This window comes from Ursus maritimus, unplaced genomic scaffold (assembly GCF_017311325.1).
Source record: "Ursus maritimus isolate PB19 unplaced genomic scaffold, ASM1731132v1 scaffold_32, whole genome shotgun sequence".
NCBI classification, from domain to species: domain Eukaryota; kingdom Metazoa; phylum Chordata; class Mammalia; order Carnivora; family Ursidae; genus Ursus; species Ursus maritimus.
In genome coordinates this window covers 24,053,066-24,076,484 of record NW_024425786.1, presented here as the reverse complement: position 1 = coordinate 24,076,484, position 23,419 = coordinate 24,053,066, and the positions used below count along the sequence as shown (strand labels likewise).

The 23,419-nt window shown below is 51.4% G+C and overlaps 1 protein-coding gene across 1 annotated transcript; it reads right to left on the bottom strand.

Annotated features, from left to right (window-relative positions):
- Positions 1–267: 267 nt before the first annotated feature.
- LCK (LCK proto-oncogene, Src family tyrosine kinase) lies at positions 268–22,961 on the bottom strand. The gene is made up of 13 exons (XM_040619183.1): positions 22,807–22,961; positions 9,226–9,335; positions 8,867–8,948; positions 8,598–8,688; positions 8,264–8,362; positions 8,028–8,131; positions 7,711–7,860; positions 7,266–7,418; positions 6,945–7,124; positions 4,696–4,772; positions 4,450–4,603; positions 4,235–4,366; positions 268–919 (listed from the first exon to the last, which is right to left on the bottom strand). The coding sequence occupies exons 2-13, from the start codon at positions 9,328–9,330 to the stop codon at positions 717–719; spliced, it is 1,530 nt and encodes a 509-aa protein (XP_040475117.1). The 5' UTR covers positions 9,331–9,335; positions 22,807–22,961; the 3' UTR covers positions 268–716.
- Positions 22,962–23,419: the final 458 nt, after the last annotated feature.

The window sequence follows — 23,419 nt, the reverse complement described above, 5'->3', positions numbered from 1 at the left end:
GGACATACCCACTCCCTAGGAGGTTCTGGGTAGGGGCACCCTTAATCCTCTGGGGTGGGGGTTTGAAGGAGTTCAAAGAGCCCATACAGCAAAGTGTAGGAACTTCCTCTTGGCCCCCCAAATCAGCAGAGCTGGAAAAAGTTCAGACATTCCCTCAATCCCATCTTTTAGCCCAATTCAGGGTGACTTATTTTCCATCTTCTGAACCCCCACTCCCCCCTCCCAAGGAAGAGGAGATGGGAGTGGGGAGCTGAGAGCTGTACCATCTTCATCAACAGAGAGTCATTTATTGAGCTCCTAATGTGTGCCAGGCACCAAGGAGGAGCGCACAGAGGTGTTAGATAAGGTCTCAGCCTTCAGGGAGCTTCTTGATGGTGAGGGGAAAGGGAAAGGGGGCGGGCAGAAGCTGGTGTCAATCACAGGCATCGCTCTTCTCTCTGGTGGTCTTGGGAAGTCAAAGGGCCCACAAAGGGACAACTTGAACAGGTGCCCACGACATATATACACATGCCACACACACACAAGACACCTGTGCAGAGCCCACACAACTGTAGGACCCCCGTATAAGACACGAGAAGTGTATGTGCCACCCGTGGGTGGGAGTCCCACGCAGAGTCCATACGTGCAGAGGTGACATGGCTATGACACAAGAACTGCATCTCCCCCAGCCAGGTCGGCTAGATGCAGGGAGGGCTCCGGGCCGCCGGCTAGGTCTGTCAGGGCTGGGGCTGGTACTGGCCCTCCGTGGCCGTGAAGAAGTCCTCCAGCACACTGCGCAGGTAGTCGAAGGTGGGCCGTTCCTCTGGGCGCTCCTTCCAGCACAGCATCATGAGGTGGTACAACTCCTCGGGACAGTTGTCGGGTCGCACCATGCGGTAGCCTCGCTCCAGGTTCTGGATCACCTCGGGATTGGTCATCCCTAGAAGTTGACGGGAGAAACAATATCAAGGCCCCAGGCTTTGGACACCCATAGGAGGGGCGGTGTTCAGCATACTTAACTGGCACGGCGTGAGTACCAATCCAAAAGGATCTGGGTCTGCGTCAATAGTCAGACCGTATACGTCAGCTACCAGCCAAATGTCAGTCACGCCACCTGGAGTGTCTGCTGTGGCTTAAGCACTCAGTAACACGAACATGTTGACTGTGAGACCTTGGGTGAGTCATCTCCCCTCTTTGAGCCTCAGTTCCCTCATCTGGGAAATGGACGAAATAGCAGCTCCTACTTCATACAGCTGTTATGTAAATTGAATGAGGGGCGCCTGGGTGGCTCAGTTGGTGGAGCGACTGCCTTCAGCTCAGGTCATGATCCCAGGGTCCTGGGATCGAGCCCTGCATCAGGGTCCCTGCTCAGCGGGGAGCCTGCTTCTCCCTCTGCCTGCTGCTCCCCCTGCTTGTGCTCTCTCTCTCTCTGACAAATAAATAAATAAAATCTTAAAAAAAAGAAAAGAAAAGAAAATTGAATGAGACAGTGCATAGAAAGCACCAAGTATAGGTCCTGGAGAGGAGATGCTGTATGAAGACTGTCTGTGATTATTATGATTTGGTGGGGGAAGATGGGGTCAGGGCCCAGGGCAGGATGGGAGCCCACAGACAGCAGGGGGGTGAGGCTTCTCTGGCTTGGGGACCATGTACATGAGATGCTGAATCAGGAAGCCAGATGGGCCCTGGACCCCAGCAAAGCAGACTCTGCTTAAGGTAGTAGATTCAGCAGTCCCCTCCATGACGCAGATCAAATAATTTGGGGGCCATGTCCTTAAAACCAGGAAATTAGAGGACATAGACCAGGGAACTAAATACCCATGGCTAGAGTCAAGGATGCAAACCCAGGGTCTGCACCCAGCCTAAATATAGCCCATCGACCTACTTTGGTTTGAGCCCTATAGTGTTTTTATTTCTATTTTATTTATTTTTAAGGCTGCACACTTAATGCGGGGCTTGAACTCAAGACCCTCAGATCAAGACCTGAGCTGAGATCAAGAGTTGGACGCTTAGGGGCGCCTGGGTAGCGCGGTCGTTAAAGCGTCTGCCTTCGGCTCAGGGCGTGATCCCGGGGTTCCGGGATCGAGTCCTACATTGGGCTCCTCCGCTGGGAGCCTGCTTCTTCCTCTCTCACTCGCCTGCTGTGTTCCCTCTCTCTCTGGCTGTCTCTCTGTCACATAAATAAATAAAATCTTTAAAAAAAAAAAAAAGAGTTGGACGCTTAATCGACTGAGCCACCCAGGTGCCCTACTGTGGTTTTAAACAATTTGAATCCATCATCAATATTTGGATATAGGCAAATTTCCCTTAAATTCCAAGTTTTGGCTCCTCTTGAAAAAGAAAAGATCTGAGGGTGCCTGGGTGGCTCAGATGGTTAAGCGTCTACCTTTGGCTCAGGGCATGATCTCAGGGTCCTGGGATCGAGTCCTGCGTTGGGCTCCAGGCTCAGCGGGGAGCCTTCTTCTCCCTCTCCCTCTGCTTCTCTCCCCTGCTCATGCTCTCTCTCTCTCTCTGTGTCTCAAATGAACATATTTTTAAAATCTTTAAAAAAAAAAAGGAAGAGATCTGTTTTGGGGGTCCCTATGTCTTAGTAGCAACCATCTTCTGGAGCAGATGGAAGTTTACCCAGGTCCCCATTACTCCACATTGTCTCCCTGACCCTGAAGTGTCAGTTGCCAATTATCATCATGCTTTGAATGCTTTTTTTCATCTTTTTAAAACTTTATTTATTTACTTATATTTATTTATAAGTGGGTTCCACGCCCAGTGTGGGGCTTGAACTCCTGAGCCTGAGATCAAGAGTTGCACGCTATACTGACTAAGCCAGCCCGGTGCCCCATGCTTTCTTTTCTTCTAACAGAGAAATTCTCTATGGGTTCATCTCTATGGGCACAGTGCAGGAACAGTAAGGATACTTGGCAGGCTGACTGGAGTGTGGTTCTAGCCCCCAACGTGCCTTTGGACTCTGTGATGGGGCTGATCCTGGGCAGAGAAGTCCTTCAGGCTCTCACCTGATTCTAAGGTGCCTTTACCTTTCTAGGAGCAAAGTTCTGTACATATTGCTCTGGGGATGAGGGAAGCTTCTGCATATCTGGCCACTGTGCTGCGTGACCTCTCTCCCTTGTCTTTGTGTTCCATTTCCTTTCCCCGGAGTTTCCTAGCAAGTTCCTTTCAAAAAATTCCATCTGTCTTGGCTGAATTCAGGGGTAAAGAACTTTGTCCAGAGGCTAGAGGAAGGGATGGGAGAGGGTACGAATTAGTCATTTACATCTCTCTCTCATTCTTTAGATGGAAAGTTTCAGAGGAAAGGGAAGTCAGTGTTTAGTGAGCACCTACTAGGAGTCAAGACCAATAGTCTCCTTTGTTCATGTCAGGAAACTGAGGCTCAGGGAGGTGAACTCACTTGCCCAAAGTGATGATTAATAATAAAACCTAGGGGCTTCTGGGTGGCTCAGTCGGTTAAGCGTCCGACTCTTGATTTTGGCTCAGGTCTTGATCTCAGTGTCGTGAGATCAAGCCCCGAGTTGGCTCTGTGCTCAACGGGGTGTCTGCTTGAGATTCTCTCTTTCCCTCTTCCTCACCCCTCCCCCTGCTCTTTTTTTCTCTCTATGAAATAAATAAATCTTGGGGCGCTTGGGTGGCTCAATCAGCTGGGCATCTGCCTTCGGCTCAGGTCATGATGCCGAGGTCCTGGGATTGCGCCCTGCAGCGGGCTCCCTGCTCTCAGACAGCTTGCTTCTCCCTCTCCTCCCTGCTCACGCTCTCTCTCACAGTCTCCCTCTCAAATAAATAAATAAAATCTTTAAAAAATTAAATCTTTAAAAAATAATAATAAAACCTAAAACTCTTGAGTGCTCAGTATGGGCCAAGTACTGTTCTAAGGTCGATTTACAGATGGGGAAAGAAAGAATGATCTGATCAAACCCAAACAGAAAGTTAGCATTAGTACCAGATCTAGTAATAAAGGCAGGCCTTTTCCCTCCCGAGCCAGACCCTCTTCTACCATCCTGGGCTGCCCGTGTCAGAACTAAAGAAAAGAGCTGGGATTATTGCAGGAGGAGAGAAATCGAGACAGACATGGAAGCCAGCCCTGGGAGACATGGCACCTGACTGGGCATGCTGGAGTCCTGAGTGAATCCAGGAAAAGCAGCTAGAAAGATTCAGAATCGGAACCAAGGACAGATGAAGTGAGTGGACAGACATGGATCTGCTGCTCTTTCCCATCACTCTTTCAGTTCCTGCCCTTGGCCCTGACCTGGGTAAGGGATGCGGCCATGGGTGACAATCTCCGTCAGCAGGATCCCAAAAGACCACACATCCGACTTGATGGTGAACGTCCCATAGTTAATGGCTTCTGGTGCTGTCCACTTAATGGGAAACTTGGCTCCTGGAGGGAAGCAGAGTGAAGGCACCTGAGTCTGCTTGGCCAGATCCTGTAGGCCCCAGACTTCCCTTATATCCCACACCTACCCTCCCTGGCTGTGTACTCGTTGTCCTCGATGAGGCGTGCTAGGCCAAAGTCTGCGATCTTGCAGCTCAGGGTGTCAGACACCAGGATGTTGGCAGCCCTCAGGTCACGGTGGATATAATTCCGCTCTTCAATGAATGCCATGCCCTCTGCAATCTGCAGACCAGGTAGGAGGTCAGCAGTCCTGGGCCAGACATCCTTACCCCACTGGGCTGTGCACCTGCCCAGCCCCTCCCCGGTCTCCTTACTTGGGCTGCCATATCCAAGAGTTTGTTGATGGCCAGCTTGATGCCTGGGGGGGTCTTCAGGAAATCCACCAGGCTCCCTGTGAGCAGAAGCGGAAGTTGCTGACTCAAGTTGCCCCAGCAGAAAGTGCCCAGACCCTTCTCCCCGAACTGGCTGTCTAGAAGCAGTATCTGACATGTGGAAAGAGGAGTAAGGGGTGAGAATGGAGAAGTGTGCATTCAGGGTGAAGATACCCGGGATATATGAGTCTTTTCCTGGTGACTAGGAGGGAGCGTGCTTGGAGAAGTCTGTATGCTTCTTGTCACCAATGGGGTAGAGTCCAAACTCCTTAGCCAGGTGTCCAGAGCCCTGCATGGTCCATACCGTAGTTTCTTCCCTTTCCCCCCACTCCTGCCTCTTTCACTTCACCCACTCTAGACAATTTTGAGATTTTTCACATAGACCACTGGGCCCTCACCCCAAAGTCTCTTTGTCCCATCTCTGCCTACCAAAAATTCTATTTTTCTTTCATGGCCCAGCTAGATTATTCCTCTAGGAAGCCTCTCTAGGTCCTACCAGGCCTAATCAATTGCATCTTTATCTACATTCCCCAGGACATGCTGGAACTTGCCCGTGGCAAAACTCTGGTTTTCCTAGAGTTTGCGCCACATAACTAAAATGAACTTTCCCTGGAAGCCAGAGTCTTGTTTTGTCCGTCCATGCTCCCAGGGCCCAGCCCAAAGTGAGCAGTGATAAATGTATGCTGAATGTATTGAATGGAGAATGGAAAGAGGTGCCTGGAGGGCTGAGGGACCATGTCTGGTAGCAGAGGGTGACGAGGAGAAGACCAGGGATGGGAGTGGCTGGAACGGAGCCAGTGACTGCTAGCCTTTCTCAAGAGATTACAGCCCTGCGTAAAGATGGCAACAACTTCAGTGTCCCCGCTACGAGCGCTGAATTAGTCACCGAAGATAAAAGGCTCTCCCAGACACAGCAACTATGTGGACACATACTGCTACTCCTGCATCAGGTTCATGTCGGATGCTGCTGGTCAATCCCAGCACGCATTTCCCGTGAGCCTCAGAATCCTCAACACATAACTCCAAGCAGCCACCGACTGAAGTTGGCCCACGTGGTCAAACCTATTTGCTACTTTCAGAATCCATTAGCCAATTAAAAGCTGTTTTCCCTTCCCGAAAGAGGGACAGACTTTATACTCCGAAGGAATCAGAGCCAGATGACAGCAAACTTTCTGAGCAGTTAGAATAGTACAGACACTATTCTACCTGCTCTCTATTCACTGACTCTTTCATCCTCCCAAAGGCTGTGAGAAAGTTACTACAGCATTATTACCACCGTTTGACAGATGAGGAAGCTATAGCAGAGAGCAGCGAAGTGATTGGCCCAAGGCCACACCATCGTGAAGGCAAGATTCTAACACAGGCAGTCAGATTCTAGAGCCCTTAATGACTACTCTAAATCATTTCTGGGTGAGCCCATTCAGATTTCTGATATTATACTTCAGGAAAATGAGCCCCAGAGACAGGACAAGAACCTGGCCTGTGTCATAGCAAATGGGTGACAAAATCGGGCCTAGAAACTTTTCTTTTGGGGGGGGCGAGAAACTTCTATCCACCGTCCTGGGTGCTCTCAATCAGTCCAAGAGAGGGCAACGGGCTCACCTAAAACTGAAAAAGAGAGATTTGGGGGCAGATCTGCCCTCCCGAGGGTCAGAGTTAAAAAGAAGAGAGAAATAGGGCTAGAGACCCACTCGTTTGAAATCAAGCATCCCTGGGGGGTTCCTGGGTGGTTCAGTCCATTAAGCAACTGCCTTCTGCTCAGGTCATGATCCCAGGGTGGGGCTCCCTGCTGGGTGGGGAACCTGCTTCTGCCTCTCGCCCTGCTTGCTTTCCTGTTCTCTCTCTCTCTCTCTCTCTCTGTGCGTGTATGTGTCAAATAAGTAAATAAAATCTTTAAAAAAATAAGCATCCCAGAGATCAAGGTAGAGGTTTGAAAAAGGCAAACAGGACTGCAGGTCACGGAAGAGGAGAAGTGAAAGCTCTTCCAGAGCCTGCCATCTTAGGCTGGGCTCCCAGACAGGCCGGACATCACACCCTCCTCCCGTCCCTGGTGGGGAGTCCTTAGAGGCCCAGGAAAACTAGAAACCCTCGGTGCCTGAGCCAGGCGAAAAGGCAGATCTCCTCCATCTTCTATCAAGTGGCAGAGGGGATGGCAGCGCCCCCCAGCGGTCGATCGCAGTGGCGGCACCCACCGTTCTCCATGTATTCCGTGATGATGTAGATGGGCTCCTGGGTGACCACCGCGTAGAGCCGGACCAGTCTCTGGTGTTGCAGCTGCTTCATGAGGTTGGCCTCGGCCAGGAAGGCGTCGGGGGACATGCTGCCCTGCTTCAGGCTCTTCACTGCCACCTTTGTGTGCCCGTTGTAGTACCCTGGGGCGGGGATAGATTGGGGAATGGCTGGGAGCCTGAGCCCCTGGAGCCAGGTAGCTGCCCGGACACTGTCTCGGGACTCTCACGACCTCAGCGGACGCCTCCCCTCTCCCCCCCGCGGTCCCGGGGGTCCTCACTCACCCATCCACACCTCCCCGAACTGGCCAGCTCCCAGCCGCTCCTCCAGCTTCAGCGTCTCCCTGGGAACCTCCCACTCGTCCTCCCACCAAGGCTTCTGGGGCTTCTGGGTCTGGCAGGGGCGACTCAATCGCGTGCACAGCCCGTCCGAAGCATCTGCGAGCACAAGGGAGGGGGTTAGAGCCGTCAATAGGGTGGACTCGGGTGCCCCCACCGAATCCCCACCGGGCCAAGTCCGCGGCCAGGGGAAACGGACTGGCAGGGGAGGTGTGGGGCTGTCACCCGACACCTGGGCAAGCGGGTACCGCACCTCACCCTCTGCGGGAATGAAGGATCATACTGAGATGGGTGGAGGGTACCCCTGAGAGGGACTTAGGGGAGGCAGGCTAGTAGGGGACGGGTGAAGGAGCCGCTGGCGCACGTCGGAGGGGCTCTTGCTAGGGCTCACTGGTGTAATGGCGGACCAGCTCGTGCAGGCCAGGAAAAGTGATGCGAGGGGAGATGTAGAAGCCGCCGTTGTCCAGGTTACGGATTTTGTAATGTTTCACCACCTCTCCCTGGTTCTGGTCGAAGTCCCGCACGGACAGTGAAAACGATCCTGGATGAAAGAATGGGTGAACGAACGCAAAAGAGGGGGAGAGTGGCCTCCTGCGAGGGGCGCCCCCGACCCCGCACCCCTTCCTGGGGATCACCCGGCCCACACCTCCGCGCTACGGCCCCGATCCCGCCCCGGCCCCGGCCCGCGGGCCCCGCCCAGCCGCTCACCCGCGGTGCTCTCGCTTTCCCGGATCAGGAAGGAGCCGTGCGTGTTCCCGGGCGCCAGGAGCTGCCGCTCAGCGTCCTTGCGGCTCAGGTTCTTGAAGAACCAGCTGCGCAAGGCAGAAGGGAAGGCCGTCGTCTGTCGTTGGTCAGTTCCTCCGCCGCTGCCCTCAAGCATTCACCACCAGCCCTAGCAACCCCACCTCTGCTCCCACCCTTCGCCACGGGCAGTCCCCTCTTACGGTTCGGGCTCTAGGCTGTTCGCTTTGGCCACGAAGTTGAAGGGAATGAAACCTTCCTGGCCCGTGGTCAGGGACTGTGCCTTCCACCACTCGCCGCTCCTGCGCGACAGAGACAGTTGGTGGGATCTCCTTGGCCTTGGATTGGGCTGGAAACCTTCAGAGCCCCCAGTTACACCATGCCACCCCACCCTCCAGCCCAGCACTCTGGAGCCTCCCATTTTGTCCCAAGGGCTCCCGCTGCAAGCCAATCAGGGACCGCGATCGATACAGGGGATCCCTGCTCCTTTCCATGCTCCGGTAGGGCAAGGATGCGTGGGGCGGAGGGGGCACTCACTGCTCCAGGATGCGGAGCTGTTCACCCTTCTCGAAGCCCAAGTCTCCATCGTGAGAGGGCTCATAGCTGTGCAGAGCGATAACCAGGTTGTCTGGAAAGACAGAGGGCGTCAGGGAGCACCAGCCCGCACTAGGCTGGGAGCGCAGAGTTCAGGAATTACAGGGCAGTGCTGAAGACCAGGGGCAAGAGAGGCAAGACAGGGTAGAGAGTGGAGAGGGAGATGGAAGCCGACAGCCAAGGATCCATGGCCCTGCTGGTTGTGAGGTCACCTTGCAAGGGTGAGGCCGGGGGGTTGGAGCCTTCGTAGGTAACCAGTGGATCCCGCACATCAGAGCCATTCCGGATGGGCAGCTGTGGGGTGGGGGGTGAAAGTGGGGTTGGAGAGCAAGAGACTGAGTCAGATCCTGGCTCCCCTCCCCACTGCCCTGTTTTCACTTCTCCGGCTTGGCTGGGTCTTATCCCTGCATTTGCCAACTACTTAGGAGTGTCCCTTCCCCCTTCTGGACCTCCTTCCCTTTCTGTTTCCCAAGGGGAAAGGGTCACTTTGTTCTTTCGGTGGTGGTCCATTTCCTTCTGGCTTGTATACTCCACCCGACTCCCTCACCAGGTCCCCCATCTTGCCTCTTACCGTGGCCTTGCCATCCAGTGGGACTATGGGGTAATGGCAGTTCTCACAAACATCGATGTTTTCCATCCAGTCATCTTCGGGGTTTGAGCTGCAGCTACAGCCCATGGTCCCTGGGGGAATGGAGAGGGGGCTGAAGGGGCTCCCCCAAGATCTACTTCCCCAACATCAGACATCCTAGGGCCTTGCCCTGGGAATTTCCAAAAGTACCTGAGATTGTCAGGTCCCCATCCCCCATTCACCAGCCACAGAAAAGCTGAAATGGGTTGAGCTGGTCGAGTTGGTCAGGTCAGGAGCTCCCTACTAGTGCTCCCTCTAAGCCCCCAGCCACAAGTCATGTCACACATGGGCCCCCGCTGGGCCCTAGGCCCCGCCCTCCCACCTGGGATGGGCAAACCGCCACACATACCTTTGTTAGCCTAGTTGCCCACTTCCTGCCTCTCCCCCAACCCTTCTCTTTCCTCCCATCCCCCATGTTGGAGGACTACCTACTGGAGATCACACACACACTTCCCCAGGCCCTGGGGGAGCCCTAAATTTTGATCCTCCCCTACCAGAGAGGTGTGTGTGCCCCACCTCCTAATTACAGCTCCCCTCTCTGGCGCAGAAAGCTGAATAAGAGGACCCTGCTCCCTCATGTTAGAGGTCAGGCCCCAGCCTTCCCCAGAACAAGTCTCCTTCAGAGGGTGCTGATTCCCCCCAGCAGAAAACCCTTCAGTGGTGCTATTGGCCATAACTTTTTAATTTGTTTGTTTGCTTAAGCAGTGGAAACTTTTCATCAGGTGGAAATCTGACAAAATTTTTGTCAGCTGGAAGTCAAGCGGAACCTCATAGATAAAGCAAGTAAAAGTGAGGCTGTTCTGCCTGAAACAGAGTGGAGACGTCATGGTGAGGCCCCCGGGAGTCCTGAGACACCACCTTCCCTAGGGCTGCTCCTCGGAATGGCTTCGAAAGCACTAGTCCTCAGATAAAATTCACTTTACCATTCGAGACCCTTTTTTTTTAAGTAGGCCCCACGCAGGACTCAAACTTACGATCTTGAGATCAAGACCTGAGCCAAGATCAAGAGTCGTATGTCTAACCGACTGAGCCATGACCCTTTAAAAAATTTATTGGGGTGCCTGGGTGGCTCAGTCGGTTAAGTATCTGCCTTCGGCTCAGGTCATGGTCTCAGGGTGCTGGGATCAAGCGTCGAGGAGTTGGGCTCCCTGCTCACCAGGGACTCGGCTTCACCCTCTGCCCCTCCCTCCCACTTGTGCTCTCTCTCTCGATCACTCGCTCACTCTCAAATAAATAGATAAATAAAATATTTAAAAATATATTAAAAATATAGATTTATTTATTCATTCTAGAGAGAGAGAGAGAGCATACTTGCAGGTGGCAGAAAGAGAGGGAGAGAGACAGAATCCCAAGTAGACCCCTCTGCGAAGCTCAGAGCCCAACGGGGCTCAACTCTACGACCCTGTGGTCACCACCAGAGCCGAAACGGATAGTCAGGCTCAACCAACAGTCACCCAGGTCCTCCCCCATGACCTTTAATATCAAGATCAAATCCCCCTCCACAGTCTAGTCTGCTACACACACGCACACACACACACACACACACACACACCACACACATCACACAACCTTCATTCTGAGCTACCCCTGCCTTTCCCAAACACCCCATACTATTTTTTTACTCCATGCCTTTGCATATGTGGTTCCCTTACCTTGAATGCTTTCTTGTCTGCCTACTGAACTAACTCAACCTTTAAGGCTCAGCTCAAATATCACCTACTCTGTGAAGCCCTCCCAATTCTCTGCTCCTACAGCACTCTACTCAGACACAGTCGTCAGCTTAGCACTGAGTGCCAGGATTAGACTGATTTATGTGTCAGTCCCACTGCCTTTCCCACCCCTTTGATGAGATGGGAGGTTCATTCAGAACAGAAGCTGTGCTCTACTTGCCCGAATGCCCCAGCACCCAGAACTTTTTGTCGTTAATAAATGTTGGTACGTGGAGGGTTAGTGTACAGATTCGCTCATCCGCAAGAGTCTTAGAAATCACCAAGTCTAACTTCTGATTTTAGATGAGCAAACAGAGGTCCAGAGAGACCTGCTTAAAATTAAACTCACACGGGGGCACCTGGGTGATACAATCGGTTGAGCGTCCAACTCTTGGTTTTGGCTCAGGTCTGATCTTGGGATTGTGAGATTGAGCCCCACTTTGGGCTCCCCACTCAGTGCAGAGTCTGCTTGAGTTTCTCTCTCGCTCTCCCTCTGCCCCTCCCACGCCCTCAAATAAATAAATCTTAGGAAAAAATTTAAGCTCACACGGGTCACCTGGGTGGCTCAGTTGGTGAGCGTCCAACTCTTGGTTTCAGCTCAGGTCATGGTCTGAGGGTTGTGAGATCGAACCCCCCGCCCCCACATCCTTGGGCTCTGCACTCAGCGGGGAGTCTGCTTGGAATTCTGTCTCTCTCCCTCTGCCCCTCCCCTGGCTTGAGCACACTCTCTTTCTAAAAATAAATGAAAAAATACTTTTAAAAAATTAGGGGGCGCCTGGGTGGCACAGCGGTTAAGCGTCTGCCTTCGGCTCAGGGTGTGATCCCGGCGTTATGGGATCGAGCCCCACATCAGGCTCCTCCACTATGAGCCTGCTTCTTCCTCTCCCACTCCCCCTGCTTGTGTTCCCTCTCTCGCTGGCTGTCTCTATCTCTGTCGAATAAATAAATAAAATCTTTAAAAAAAAAATTAGAATCACGCAACCTATTTGGGACAGAACAAAGCTGGAGATGCTGATCCATGCTGGGACCAAGTGGAAGTGGGGAGTAGTAGAGATTTTTGGGTTTGCAAGACTGAAGGACACATGTCAATTATATCTCAATTGAAAAAGAAAAAAAGACTCAAGGGCAGGCCTCAGAGTCAGAGAGACCTAAGTTCAAACCCCGGTTCTGACACTTACTGTATGACTTTGCTGAAATCGTTCTTTCCAAGCTTCACTTTCCCTTTCCTGTCTGGTGGGGATCGTCAACCCTTTCTCACAAGCTTACACAAATCTTAGCTTAGTTTACAGCTTAGGAAGCTCTAAAGCTTCCACCACTGCTCATTCTGCCCTCCCAGCACCTACTGTGGAGGGTGGCAGAATGGGATTGGTAAATAATCCTCCTTACTAGAAACTCATGTTTCTTAAACCGAGATACTCAGAGCCCCTCACGGGTACCAGAAGTCACGGGTGTGCCTCTTCCTAGAACATGAGTGTATCTGACCTTATTCATAGAGTTAAACAAACATAGATCTATTACGGAGGAAAATGCAAAATGTACATGGAATTTTAAGCCAAATCAAGAGACTTTCAAGGAAAAGGGTACACCTTCACTCTCCCCCCTACTGTTAGGAGTCCTGGAGTGTGGGGGAGAGACATTTGAGAAATCCTGCTCAACCCCCAATCTGTGACTGCAAACGGCTTTTTTTTTTTTTTTTTAAGATTTTATTTATGGGATGCCTGGGTGGCTCAGCTGGTTAAGCATCTGCCTTCAGCTCAGATCATGAACCCAGGGTCCTGGGATCAAGCCCCACATCAGGCTCCTTGCTCAGTGGAGAGCCTGCTTCTCCCTCTGCCTCCAGCTCCCTCTGCTTGTGCTATCTCACTCTCTCTCTCTCTCTCTGACAAATTAATTAATTAAATTCAAGTAAATCCTTTTAAAAAAAGATTTTATTTATGTACTTATTTGAGAGGGAGAGAGAGAGAATGAGTGGGGAAGGAGCAGAGGGAAAGGGACAAGCAGACTCCACGCTCAGGGTAGAGCCCGACGTGGGGCTCCATCCCAGGACCCTGAGATCAGGACCTGAGCCAAAATCAAGATTCAGACATTGAACCGGCTGAGCCACCCAGGCGTCCTGCAAGTGTCTTTTCTGACACCTAATTTTGTTATGGCTCGGAACTAACGAGCAGCAAAAGCCTCCAGAGAACTACTGATAACCATCTGGAAGCAGCCTAAGATGAGCTGAGCTATTGAGTGAGACTATGAGCATCCCGTTGTTCGTGACACTCAAACGGGCCTTGGAAGATCACAGGTTGGTTGTACTATAGAGAGAACGCCAACATTAGATTCAGTTGAACTTAGATCTGTAAGGTCCCTTCCAGGCTGACATTCTCAGAGGCTTCAGAAAGGAGTAAGAGAGAGACGAAAAAAAACTTGGGGTTGGAGGTAAAGGAATGAGTTTGGACGCAGCAGTGAAGAGAGGCCAGTGGAAGGGCCAGGAAGAATCAAGGCTGCAGATCACAGGGCTGGAAGCTGGTACCTGGTCATGCGGGGAGGGGGAGGGGGGAAAGAGCCCCAAGGCCTCGGGCCAGGGTCCAGGACAACATGCAGACAAGACCTACGTCCTGGAATAACTCTGGGCCTACCAGAGAGGACCTGATGTCCCTAAAGACTGGGGCCAGGAATGAGGAAAAATTCAAGCTGTGTCTTAATTAAGCCAAAAGGAACTCTAACTCCTCTGGGAATCTGACACCTAGTGTTTCCTTGCTCTGTGCTCCTGGAGCCCTCCAGCTGTAGGGAGCAGATCCTGCCCTCTCCAAAGTGTGAGGTGTGGAGTGGAGGGCCTGGCAGAGATCATGAGACACTAGGATCCGGCAATGCCAAAGATGATTTTGGTGAGTGGCTCCCAGCTACTGGGAGCTCCATGCTCCTGGGAGGCCCCAGGATAATGTAGGAGGCCTGTAGGCTATTTCCGTAGCTTAAAAAACCTGAAGGGAAATTGTACTATAATTTGTTTCTTAGCTTGACAAATTATATTGTCTCTTCAATTCATACTGATTGTCTCTGATTAAAATTTGAATTGGAGAACATGGAAGTGGGGACTTAAACAAAGTAGTTCAGTAGGCAAAAACTTCAAAATCATGAGATCTGTGACCCAGGAGGCTGGGCAGTACAACAGGGGAAGGGGCCAAGGAGTCTGGGAGGGAAGAGTTTAGAAGCACTAGTGTACTCTACCAACCTTGCTTCAAAGATGAAGAAGCTGGGGGATCAGAGAGGTTACGTGATTTTCCCAAGAGCACATGAAGGCTGTCGGCAGAGGTGAAACTCAGATCAAGTCCCTATCTTTTATCAAGGTATATCCCTCTATTCTTCACTCCCTGGGAAGTCCAAAGGGGGTGGAGGAGCCTATGAGGTATTGGAGGAAACAGGTCAGGGAGGCAGGTCTGCAGGGTGGGGAGCCACTTTTCATCAAAAATTTGATCGTGGAGCACCTGGGTAGCTCAGTCAGTGAAGCGTCTGCCTTTGGATTGGGTCATGATCTCAGGGTCCTGGGATGGAGCCCCAGATCGAATCGGGCTCTTTGATCAGCAGGGAGTCTGCTTCTCCCTCTGCCTCTGTGATCTCTCTTGCTCTTGCTCTCTCAAATAAATAAATAAAATCTTTAAAAAATTTTTGATCATTACGCTGTTAACAAAGGGCTTTTTCAGGGCCCTTGGGTGGCTCAGCCGTTGGGCGTCTGCCTTAGGCTCAGGTCAGCCCGGCATCGGGCTCCCCACTCGGCGGGAAGCCTGCTTCTCCCTCTCCCACTCCCCTTGCTTGTGTTCCCTCTCTCGCTGTCTCTCTCTGTGTCAAATAAATAAATAAAATCTTTAAAGAAAAGGGGGAGGCTTTTTCTCTGAGACAATTCTCCTTCCGCCTAGAATGCGTGCTTCTGAGTCCATTTACCTGACAGGCAGATGCAGGTCTGTGTATACGAAGGCATGTGACTCAGTGAGCACCGTGCTTGCGTGTGCATGCCCGTGGGTTTGTCCGGGGCCGTGTGTGCAGACGGATGTGTAACAGAACGGGGTATGGACAGTTTGTGCCTGTCTCTATGTAATTGTGAGGTCCTATATGGATACATCTATTGAAGCAAAATGTGGGTCCCATCCTTCTCGTCTTAGTTTGACAAAAATTACTGGGTAGCCCACACGATCTAACCAGGTTAATAAATGAGGTCAGCAAAAAGAAAATCAAAATGAAAGCTTAATATAAATGTCTCATTGTCAGGGACACCTGGGTGTCTCAGTAGCTTGAGCGTCTGACACAGTCAGGTCAGGTCGTGATCTTGGGGTCCTGGGACCAAGCCCTGTAGGTGGGCTCCCTACTCAGTGCGGAGTCTCCTTCTTCCTTTCCCTCTGCCCTTCCTCCCTACTCATTCTCTCTCCCTCTCTCAAATAGATAAATAAAATCTTTTTAAAAAAATAAACAAAGGGGCGCCTGGGTGGCTCAGTCGTTAAGCGTCTGCCTTCAGCTCAGGGCGTGATCCCACGGTCCTGGGATCGAGCCCCACATCAGGCTCTTCCGCTGGGAGTCTGCTTCTTCCTCTCCCACTCCCCCTGCTGTGTTCCCTCTCTCGCTGGCTGTCTCTCTGTCAAATGAGTAAGTAAAATCTTAAAAATAAATAAATAAATAAATAAATAAATAAATAAAACCTTATTTTAAAAAAAATAAACAAAATAAATAAATAAATATTTCATTGTCTGAAAGAAAGAAAAAGAAGAAGAAAAAACAGATCCAGAGAATCCCCAGCGTTCTCAGAACCAGCAACGAGAGCAGATTCTGGGGTGAATGAAACAGGACATTCTCTCCTCCCAGCTTAAGAATTCAAGGTCAATAGCAGGAATTTTATAGATCTTGACCTCCTCTGACCAGGGTCTGTAATGTTCTCGGTGAAATTCAAAGCTGCTCGGGGTCCACAGAGCACATTGTGCCAATTATAAAGAGCCACCCATCCCTGGGGGTTCAAACTTGGAGAGTGGAGTGAGGGCTAGACCTCAGTCCCCTCGCCTTTGTGCCCCTCACACACGCAGCGGCCCTGCTCACTTGATGGAACTGATCAAAAATCCCAGACTACGTGCAGCTCCTGGCCTGGATCGTCTGAACCCAGACCTGTTTAGGGTTCATGTCACCATGAGCTCCGATTCTTGCCAACTCATTCACCCTTATCAACTCCATAAACATTATCTGGCGTGGCTGGGCCTAGGATGTGTTTTGTCCCCTTTAAAAAAAAAAAAAAAAAAAAGGCAACACTTTCCCTCCCTTAAACTGTAAAGCTATTCACTTATCGAACATTCTGTCCGTAATGTGTGCTAGCTTCTTGCCAGGGTTTCTTAGTCAAGAGCAGGCAGGCTATCGTGTGAGAGACCATGGTGCTACCTGGGCCACTTTGTGGCAAAATCTGTCGGGAATCATTTAAAACATTTCCTTGGCCTTTTAACTTTGGCCGAGATTTGGTTGTTAGCAAAGTTGTTGTATGTTCAGTGAAGAGCCTTGGCTGTGGAGGCGGCCCACACAGATCCCTCATCGTGGTACTCAAGAATTAGGGTTGGGGCGCCTGGGTGGCTCAGTCAGTTAACCGACTGCCTTCGGCTCAGGTCATGATCCCAGGATCCCGGGATTGAGCCCCGAATCAGGCTCCTTGCTCAGCGGAAAGCCTGCTTCTCTCTCTGCCTGCTGCTCCCCCTGCTTGGGCTCTCTTTCTCTTTCTGACAAATAAAATCTTAAAAAAAAAAAAAAAGAATCAGGGTTGGCGGACATGGTAAATAATTTCTAATCGGTAAAAGAGAGATGTGTCCTGAGTTCCCTCCTTTTTCACGTGTTCCTTTGGCATAACCCCCCCCCCACCTTTCTTTTAACCATAGAGAACAAAAAGGTAAACTTTCCCTTCAATGCAAACAAGATGGATTTATTCTCACAAAAATGAGAGTGGCTTGACCTTAACACTGATTGTTAGTAAATTATTGCCAGAGACAGGGGCTACGGAGCAATGATGCCAAAGCTGGTATTTTTGGTAGAGATCCTCCAACTAGTGACTTGTATGTACCTAGTAATCCCTCCCAGCGAGTCCACTCTCTGTGTACCTCTTCGTGCATCTTGTGACGGGAGGGTTTTATCAGGCCGGACGGGCCCTTACTTCCAGCTCGGCAAGCCATGCTGCTTTAGTCAAGTTTCTGGGAGTCTGCGGGTCATGGAGTCTCAGCCCACCGTATCCACGTCCAGTGACATGAGGTCAATCCCAAGGCCTCCCAGGCACTCCCTGGCAGAGGGCCTCGGGGCAGGTCCTAAACCTCTCTCCATTCCTTTTTCCTGCAAAATGGGAATTATAGTGGGACCTGCAGGTAGGGCTGCTGTAAGCCTTACCTGTGAGATACAGATGATCCCATAAAGTGCTTATCATGTGCTCAGTACACGGCAAAAAACAAATAAATGAGAGCACGGTTGACCCTTGAACGACACGGGTTTGCGCTGCATGGCTCCACTTATACGTGAATATTTTACAGTAGAGTACTAGAAATGTATTTTCTCTTCCTCGTGATTTTCTTTTTCTTTCTTTCTTTTTTTAATTATTATTTTTATTTATTTAGTTTTATTTATTTATTTGACAGAGACAGCCAGCGAGAGAGGAAACACAAGCAGGGGAGTGGGAGAGGAAGAAGCAGGCTCCTAGCAGAGGAGCCTGATGTGGGGCTCGATCCCAGAACGCCAGGATCACGCCCTGAGCCGAAGGCAGACGCTTAACGACTGCGCCACCCAGGCCCCCCTCCCTTTTTTTTTTTAAGATTTTCTTTTTAAGTAATTTCTACACCCAACCTGGGGCTCGAACCTACAACCCTGAGATCAAGAGGTGCACGCTCTACCGACGGAGCCAGCCAGGTGCTCCGTCTTCCTTACGATCTTTTTTTTTTAATGTTTAAAAAGTTTTTGTTTGTTCATTTTGAGAGAGCGAGAGCAAGCACAAGCCAGGGGGAAGAGCAGAGGGAGAGGGAAAAGCAGACTCCCCACCTAGCAAGGAGCCCGACGCGGGACTCGATCCCAGGACCCTGGGATGGTGACCTGACCAAAAGGCAGATGCTTAACCGACTGAACCACCAAGGTGCCCCTTACTTATGATTTTCTTAATAACATTTTCTTTTCTCTAGCTCACTGTATTCTAAGAATACAGTGTATAAGACATATACAAAATATGTGTTACCCAACTATTTACGTTATCAGTAAGGCTCTGGTCAACAGTATGCCATTAGTAACGTTTTTTGGGGAAAGTTAAACGTGGATTTTTGACCGCGCTGGTAGTCAGTGCTAGGACCCTCACATTGTTCAAGGGTCAAGTGTAGGTAAGTTTTTGGGCAGTCAAAGGTTAGATGTGGATTTTTGACTACATGCGGTCAGAGCACGAACCCGCTGTTGTTGAAAGGTCAGCTCTAATTGTTATTCGAGGCTAGCATGAGCATTTCATTGCATCAGCCTGAAGCATTTTCCAGTCTAAATGCTAACGTTAGCCGTTACCATTTTCGTTCTCCTTTGTGATTTGGGGGCACTTCCACAGACCACTTTCTCACCTTCAATATATTTCCCTAAACGGAAACCTCTCTACCATAAATGGAAAACCAGTATCACCAGCCATAGATAGGAATCAGTATCCATTAAAACAAACCTATAATATCATATGTAAATTCACATTCATTACCCCCTAAGATCACTCCACAGCAGAGGGGCACAGGCCATATTTTGGGACATGCTGCAACGTGAGACAGAACTTTGGGCTTAGACCTCTGTTGGTAAGTTAGAACACATACCATTTTCCTAACTGGCCAGCCTACTGACAAAAATTTAACGGGTACCTCTCTGTGCCAGGCTCTGATCTAGTGCTGGGGACACAGAGGTGGGCAGATAGAGAGGTTCGTGTCCGTTTGGCCCTGCCCTCTCTGGCAGGTCACTCCCTTGTCACAGGACGCCATAGGCCTGTCTTCAGCTCAGTGCCTGGTAATGTCTGTGACTCACAGCACCACTGGCAACACAAACAGCAGTATTTGTCAGGAAGTAGCATTGCAAAATCACCGCCACTACCCATTTACCAAGTTGACGTTCAGCGAAAATCACTAAAGATGAGGTCGATCTCCATGTACTGACAGGGAAAGACATCCCGGATATAACATGGCAAGCAAAAAAACCCCAAAAAAACGAAAAAACACGGCAAGCAAGTTACAGAACAGAATGTAGCATAGACGCCTATTTGCATTTAAATGTGTATATTTGGGGATTCTTTTAAGCCAGGTTCTGCGCTAAGCTTTTATTTGCATGTTTTCATGCAATTCTCATAACAATCCTATGACGTAAAGGCTATTATTATCCCCATTTTACACATGCAAAAACTGAGGCACCAACAGGGTGAAAGGATCTGTCTGAGGCCTCATAACAAACAAATAAGTAGGGGAGCGGCTAGTTGAACTTTGGTTTATCTGCCTCCAGAGGCAGGGCTCCTAACCGCTCCACTCTGTAGCAGTCGTCCATAGAAACATCTGGAAGGATCCATACACCAAATTGTTCGCAGTGAACACATCCCAGAAGTGAGATCAGAGGCGGCTGTGTTTCTTATATTTCTTTTTATGCCTCTGTACTGTTTGAATTTTTAACGACAGCCATGAGCTAATTTTGTAGATGAAAAACAAAAACAACCAACCACCCCCAACGCAGAAACTCTGCCAAGAGACAGGATCGTTTGAGGAGGATGCATTGCATAGCCCACCCTTCCATTCCTCTCCTTGTCTCAGGAAAGGTAGGCATGGAATGAATGGGGTCATCCGGGAAACAAAGCTTCTGTGACCAAAGACGTTTGGGAAATGCTGAGTTAGACAGAATCGATCAGGCCCCTTCTCTGCGGGAGTTTTCAGAGTGCTAACAAGCTGACAATGACCAGGAGGTTAATATGGGCCAGTCTGTAGCTGAGGCCATGTGGGTTTGGCCCCAGAACCGTTCTCCTTCCAGACGCCTCATGGAACTGGCCTTCTCTAGCACAAGCATTGGAAATGCAGCACCAGCTCCTTCAATGCCGGAGCGTGTTACTGGAGGCCACATCCCCGGGTGGCATCTTGGGCCTGCCTGACCCCATCCCACCCCCACACCCAGCTCCCCTCAGCATTGCTTTCACTGAACGGAGCTTGGCGTTGAAGTCATCAGCCTGGGCGGGTGTGTGTCGATTTGTAACATCCGATGTGTGTTGTGTGTGTGGAGCCTGCCTCTGCCCAGAGCTGCACACAGACATTTTCGGGACGGGGTGTGTGTGTGTGTGTGTGTGAAGTCGTGTGTGTGGGACTGTCCTCTAAGGCAGACCCTGTGGCTCAGCCTAGAATTCTCACACCCACCATATACAGGAAACAAGCTCATTTGCAAAGCCGCACCACAAGTGTGAGGGAAGGAGCGGGCCGCGGGCCGGCCGAGGTGCCAAGGCCCGTACGCTGGCCAGCCAAGGTGCTGACTAGGTGTAATTCTGGGTGTGAACAGCCCTCCCTTTGGTGCACCGTTTCCAGGAGGAAGGGCTGCCTCACCTCTGTGAAGCAACTACTGTGTGTCAGTACAACCCAGGGCACGTCACAAGTCCCCACACGCATTCTGCCAGGGAGAGATTTATCATGGCCGCTTTACAGAGTTTGGAGTCTAGAGAGGTGAAGTCAATACTGTTCAAGGAAACGGCAGAACCGGAATTGTACCTGGATTGGCCTGACCCTGAAACCCATGTTCTCTGCACTACACCATACCCGTTAACTCTCTGGTGTTTGGTCTTGTTCTGCCCTCATGGCACTCAAGAAACAGAAACCAGGGACAGTGACCTTGGCTCATGTCGTAAGTGCTTTCCAAAATGGGCCTTTGTCTTTCTCAGAACTGTGTTGACTCTTTCAGGGAGCCTCCGAAATCACCTGAGGGAAGTCTTCTGTTCTCTGAGAACCTCACCTCATTCTCTTGCTCCATCACTTGGCTCTTTACCCTTTGAGGAGACCCTCCGTCCCTGAACCATGAGGGCAAGGGACCCTGAGTCATCTGTCAGGACATGCTGGATGAGAGGTGCAGGTCTAGGGTGCAGATGAGCCCCCCTGAAGCACAGGGAGAGCCAGCGTGTTCTCCAACTCCCACAAAAGGCTGCAGGCCTTGGACTTGGGGACAAGAGAAAGGCTGGGACATGCTGACTAGGTGGAAATTGCATGTCAAGAAAAACTCCAATGGCAGAGGGTGGGGTAAGGGAAACCTGGAAAGTCTGGCTCACACGGGGATGCCCCCCCATAAACTGAAGACTCAGAAGAATGTGAGGAGGTGGGCAGATAGCTGACTATGCCTTCCTGGGCCTCCACCTTCCTGGGGTTTGAAGCAGCAATCAGCAAGACCAGCTGGTCCTACACATGCCGTGTGTGTGTGTGTGTGTGTGTGTGTGTGTGTGTGTGTGTGTGTGTGTTGGGGGGGGGTGAAGCCAGAGGAACCAAGTGGAGGGGGCATCCTGTGACACTTGGCAGGGGCAGGAATGGCAACTTCCCAGATGGAAGTGCAGACGTTCCTTGCCCAGGGCCAACTGCACCCCTGTCTCGATTAAAAATAGCCCTTCCTCTGCCCTTCCCTTCCCATTCTCTGTCCTTCAACTTCCCAGCCTCCGGTCAGATACTTCCGCCCTGGAGGGCCCAACCCAGATGATAAACGTGCCCTCACACATCCGTCTGCTTCCAACAGAAGACACCTCTGCCTCTCCAGCACCGCTGGTCACTGAGGCTAAAGTCACTTCTCACGTGTCCATCCGGATGTTCTGTGTGATTCCTCTCTCTCTCTCAATCTCCCTCTCTCTCTCTCTCTCTCTCTCAGAAGATTCTTGTCACTGGGGTCTGCCCCAGCAATCAGTAGGATTCCTGGGTCCCCTGCCTCAAGGCTGACCATCGCCCTGCCCCATGGATGGGGTGGGAGAGTCCTAGCCTAGGCCATCACCTTCCCCCAGGGACTGGCTCTGCCACAGTTTTGCTGAGTGACTGTGGGGAGGGAGGGCTTGCCCTCTCTGGGCCTCAGGAAGTTCATCCATCAACGGGATCAGGGACTGGACTTGGTGAGTTTTTTTTTTTTTTGAAGATTTTATTTATTTATTCGACAGAGATAGAGACAGCCAGCGAGAGAGGGAACACAAGCAGGAGGAGTGGGAGAAGAAGAAGCAGGCTCATGGCGGAGGAGCCTGATGTGGGGCTCGATCCCAGAACGCCGGGATCACGCCCTGAGCCGAAGGCAGATGCTTAACCGTTGTGCCACCCAGGCGCCCCTTGGTGATTTTTTTTTTATATTTTATTATTTATTTGAGAGAGAGAGAGAGCACAAGTGGGGTTAGGAGAGAGGGCAGAAGCAGAGGGAGAGGGAGAAGCAGGCTTCCCACTGAGCAGGGAGCCCGATGCGGGACTTGATCCCAGGACCCTGGTATCATGACCTGAGCTGAAGGCAGACGCTTAACGGACGGAGCCCCCCAGGTGCCCCTGGACTTGGGGATTTCTGAAGGCCTTTTTAATACCTGACAGTCCACGCGCCAGATCTCCAAGAAAAGGCTCCCAGGGAGGTAGGGACCCGTGGCAGACAGCGTGGCGGGGGTGAGAGCCAGCGGCTACGCAGGCAAGAGGCGATCCAGCTGCACGGCCTGCCGCCCACCTACCCCCAGCAAGATTTTCCTATCCCTCAGCCGGAGGGCTGCTGAATACCCAGGGGCCCAGCCCCATGCCCAGATGCAGCCCCCGCTGTCAGCCTCCCACCGCAGTCCCTAGACCCTGTTCCCAGTACTCCTTACCTGCCCAGCCCAGGAGCCCCCTGGCCCCATTCACACGGTCCTCATGGCCTAGCCTGGCTGCTCACGCTCGTTTTCGGCTCCCTTCGCGGAGGTAGCCACCGCCTGTCTTAGCGCGCCCACGTCCCACCCTGACTTCCTGCCTCCTCCTGAGGGCTCCGCAGCCAACCGGGCCCCAGCAGCCCAACCACAAGCCTCCAGCACCCCAAACTTCCTGCTGCCATAGCCCCCCACTCCTCAGTCCCCGGGGGTCCTAAATATCTCCAGGCTTTCCTGAGGGTGGCACTTGGAGCTGAAGAGAGGATCTTTGATGGAACCTTCCTCCTGCCCCCCAGGGGGCACCTGGACGAGAGATTCAAGGGCAGCCTTTATACCCCAGTGAGCAGGGGGCAAGCAGACATACACTCAGCTTTCGGTGAAAGGCAAGTGGCACCGCCGTCACAGTCTGAAAGCTGAGGGACCCTTTCACAATCTAGAGAGGGCAAAGCTAACCCCACTTCAGAGTAAGAGGAGAGAACACCATCCCTGCTAAATAGTTGGGGAGCCGAATCCCCTATTGCTACAGTCAGATGTCAGGCTAACAGGGCTGCCTAACGTTAGTCCTGTCATCTCAGGG

What these genes read in the sequence shown, in the direction of transcription:
- LCK (XM_040619183.1), bottom strand. Translation starts at nt 9,330, where the DNA reads ATGGGCTGTAGCTGCAGCTCAAACCCCGAAGATGACTGGATGGAAAAC. An exon ending in CAGCTCCGCATCCTGGAGCA is followed by an intron (nt 8,363 to 8,597) that starts GTGAGTGCCCCC and finishes TCTGTCGCGCAG; the next exon opens with GAGCGGCGAGTGGTGGAAGG. An exon ending in CGAGTACACAGCCAGGGAGG is followed by an intron (nt 4,367 to 4,449) that starts GTAGGTGTGGGA and finishes GCTTCCCTCCAG; the next exon opens with GAGCCAAGTTTCCCATTAAG.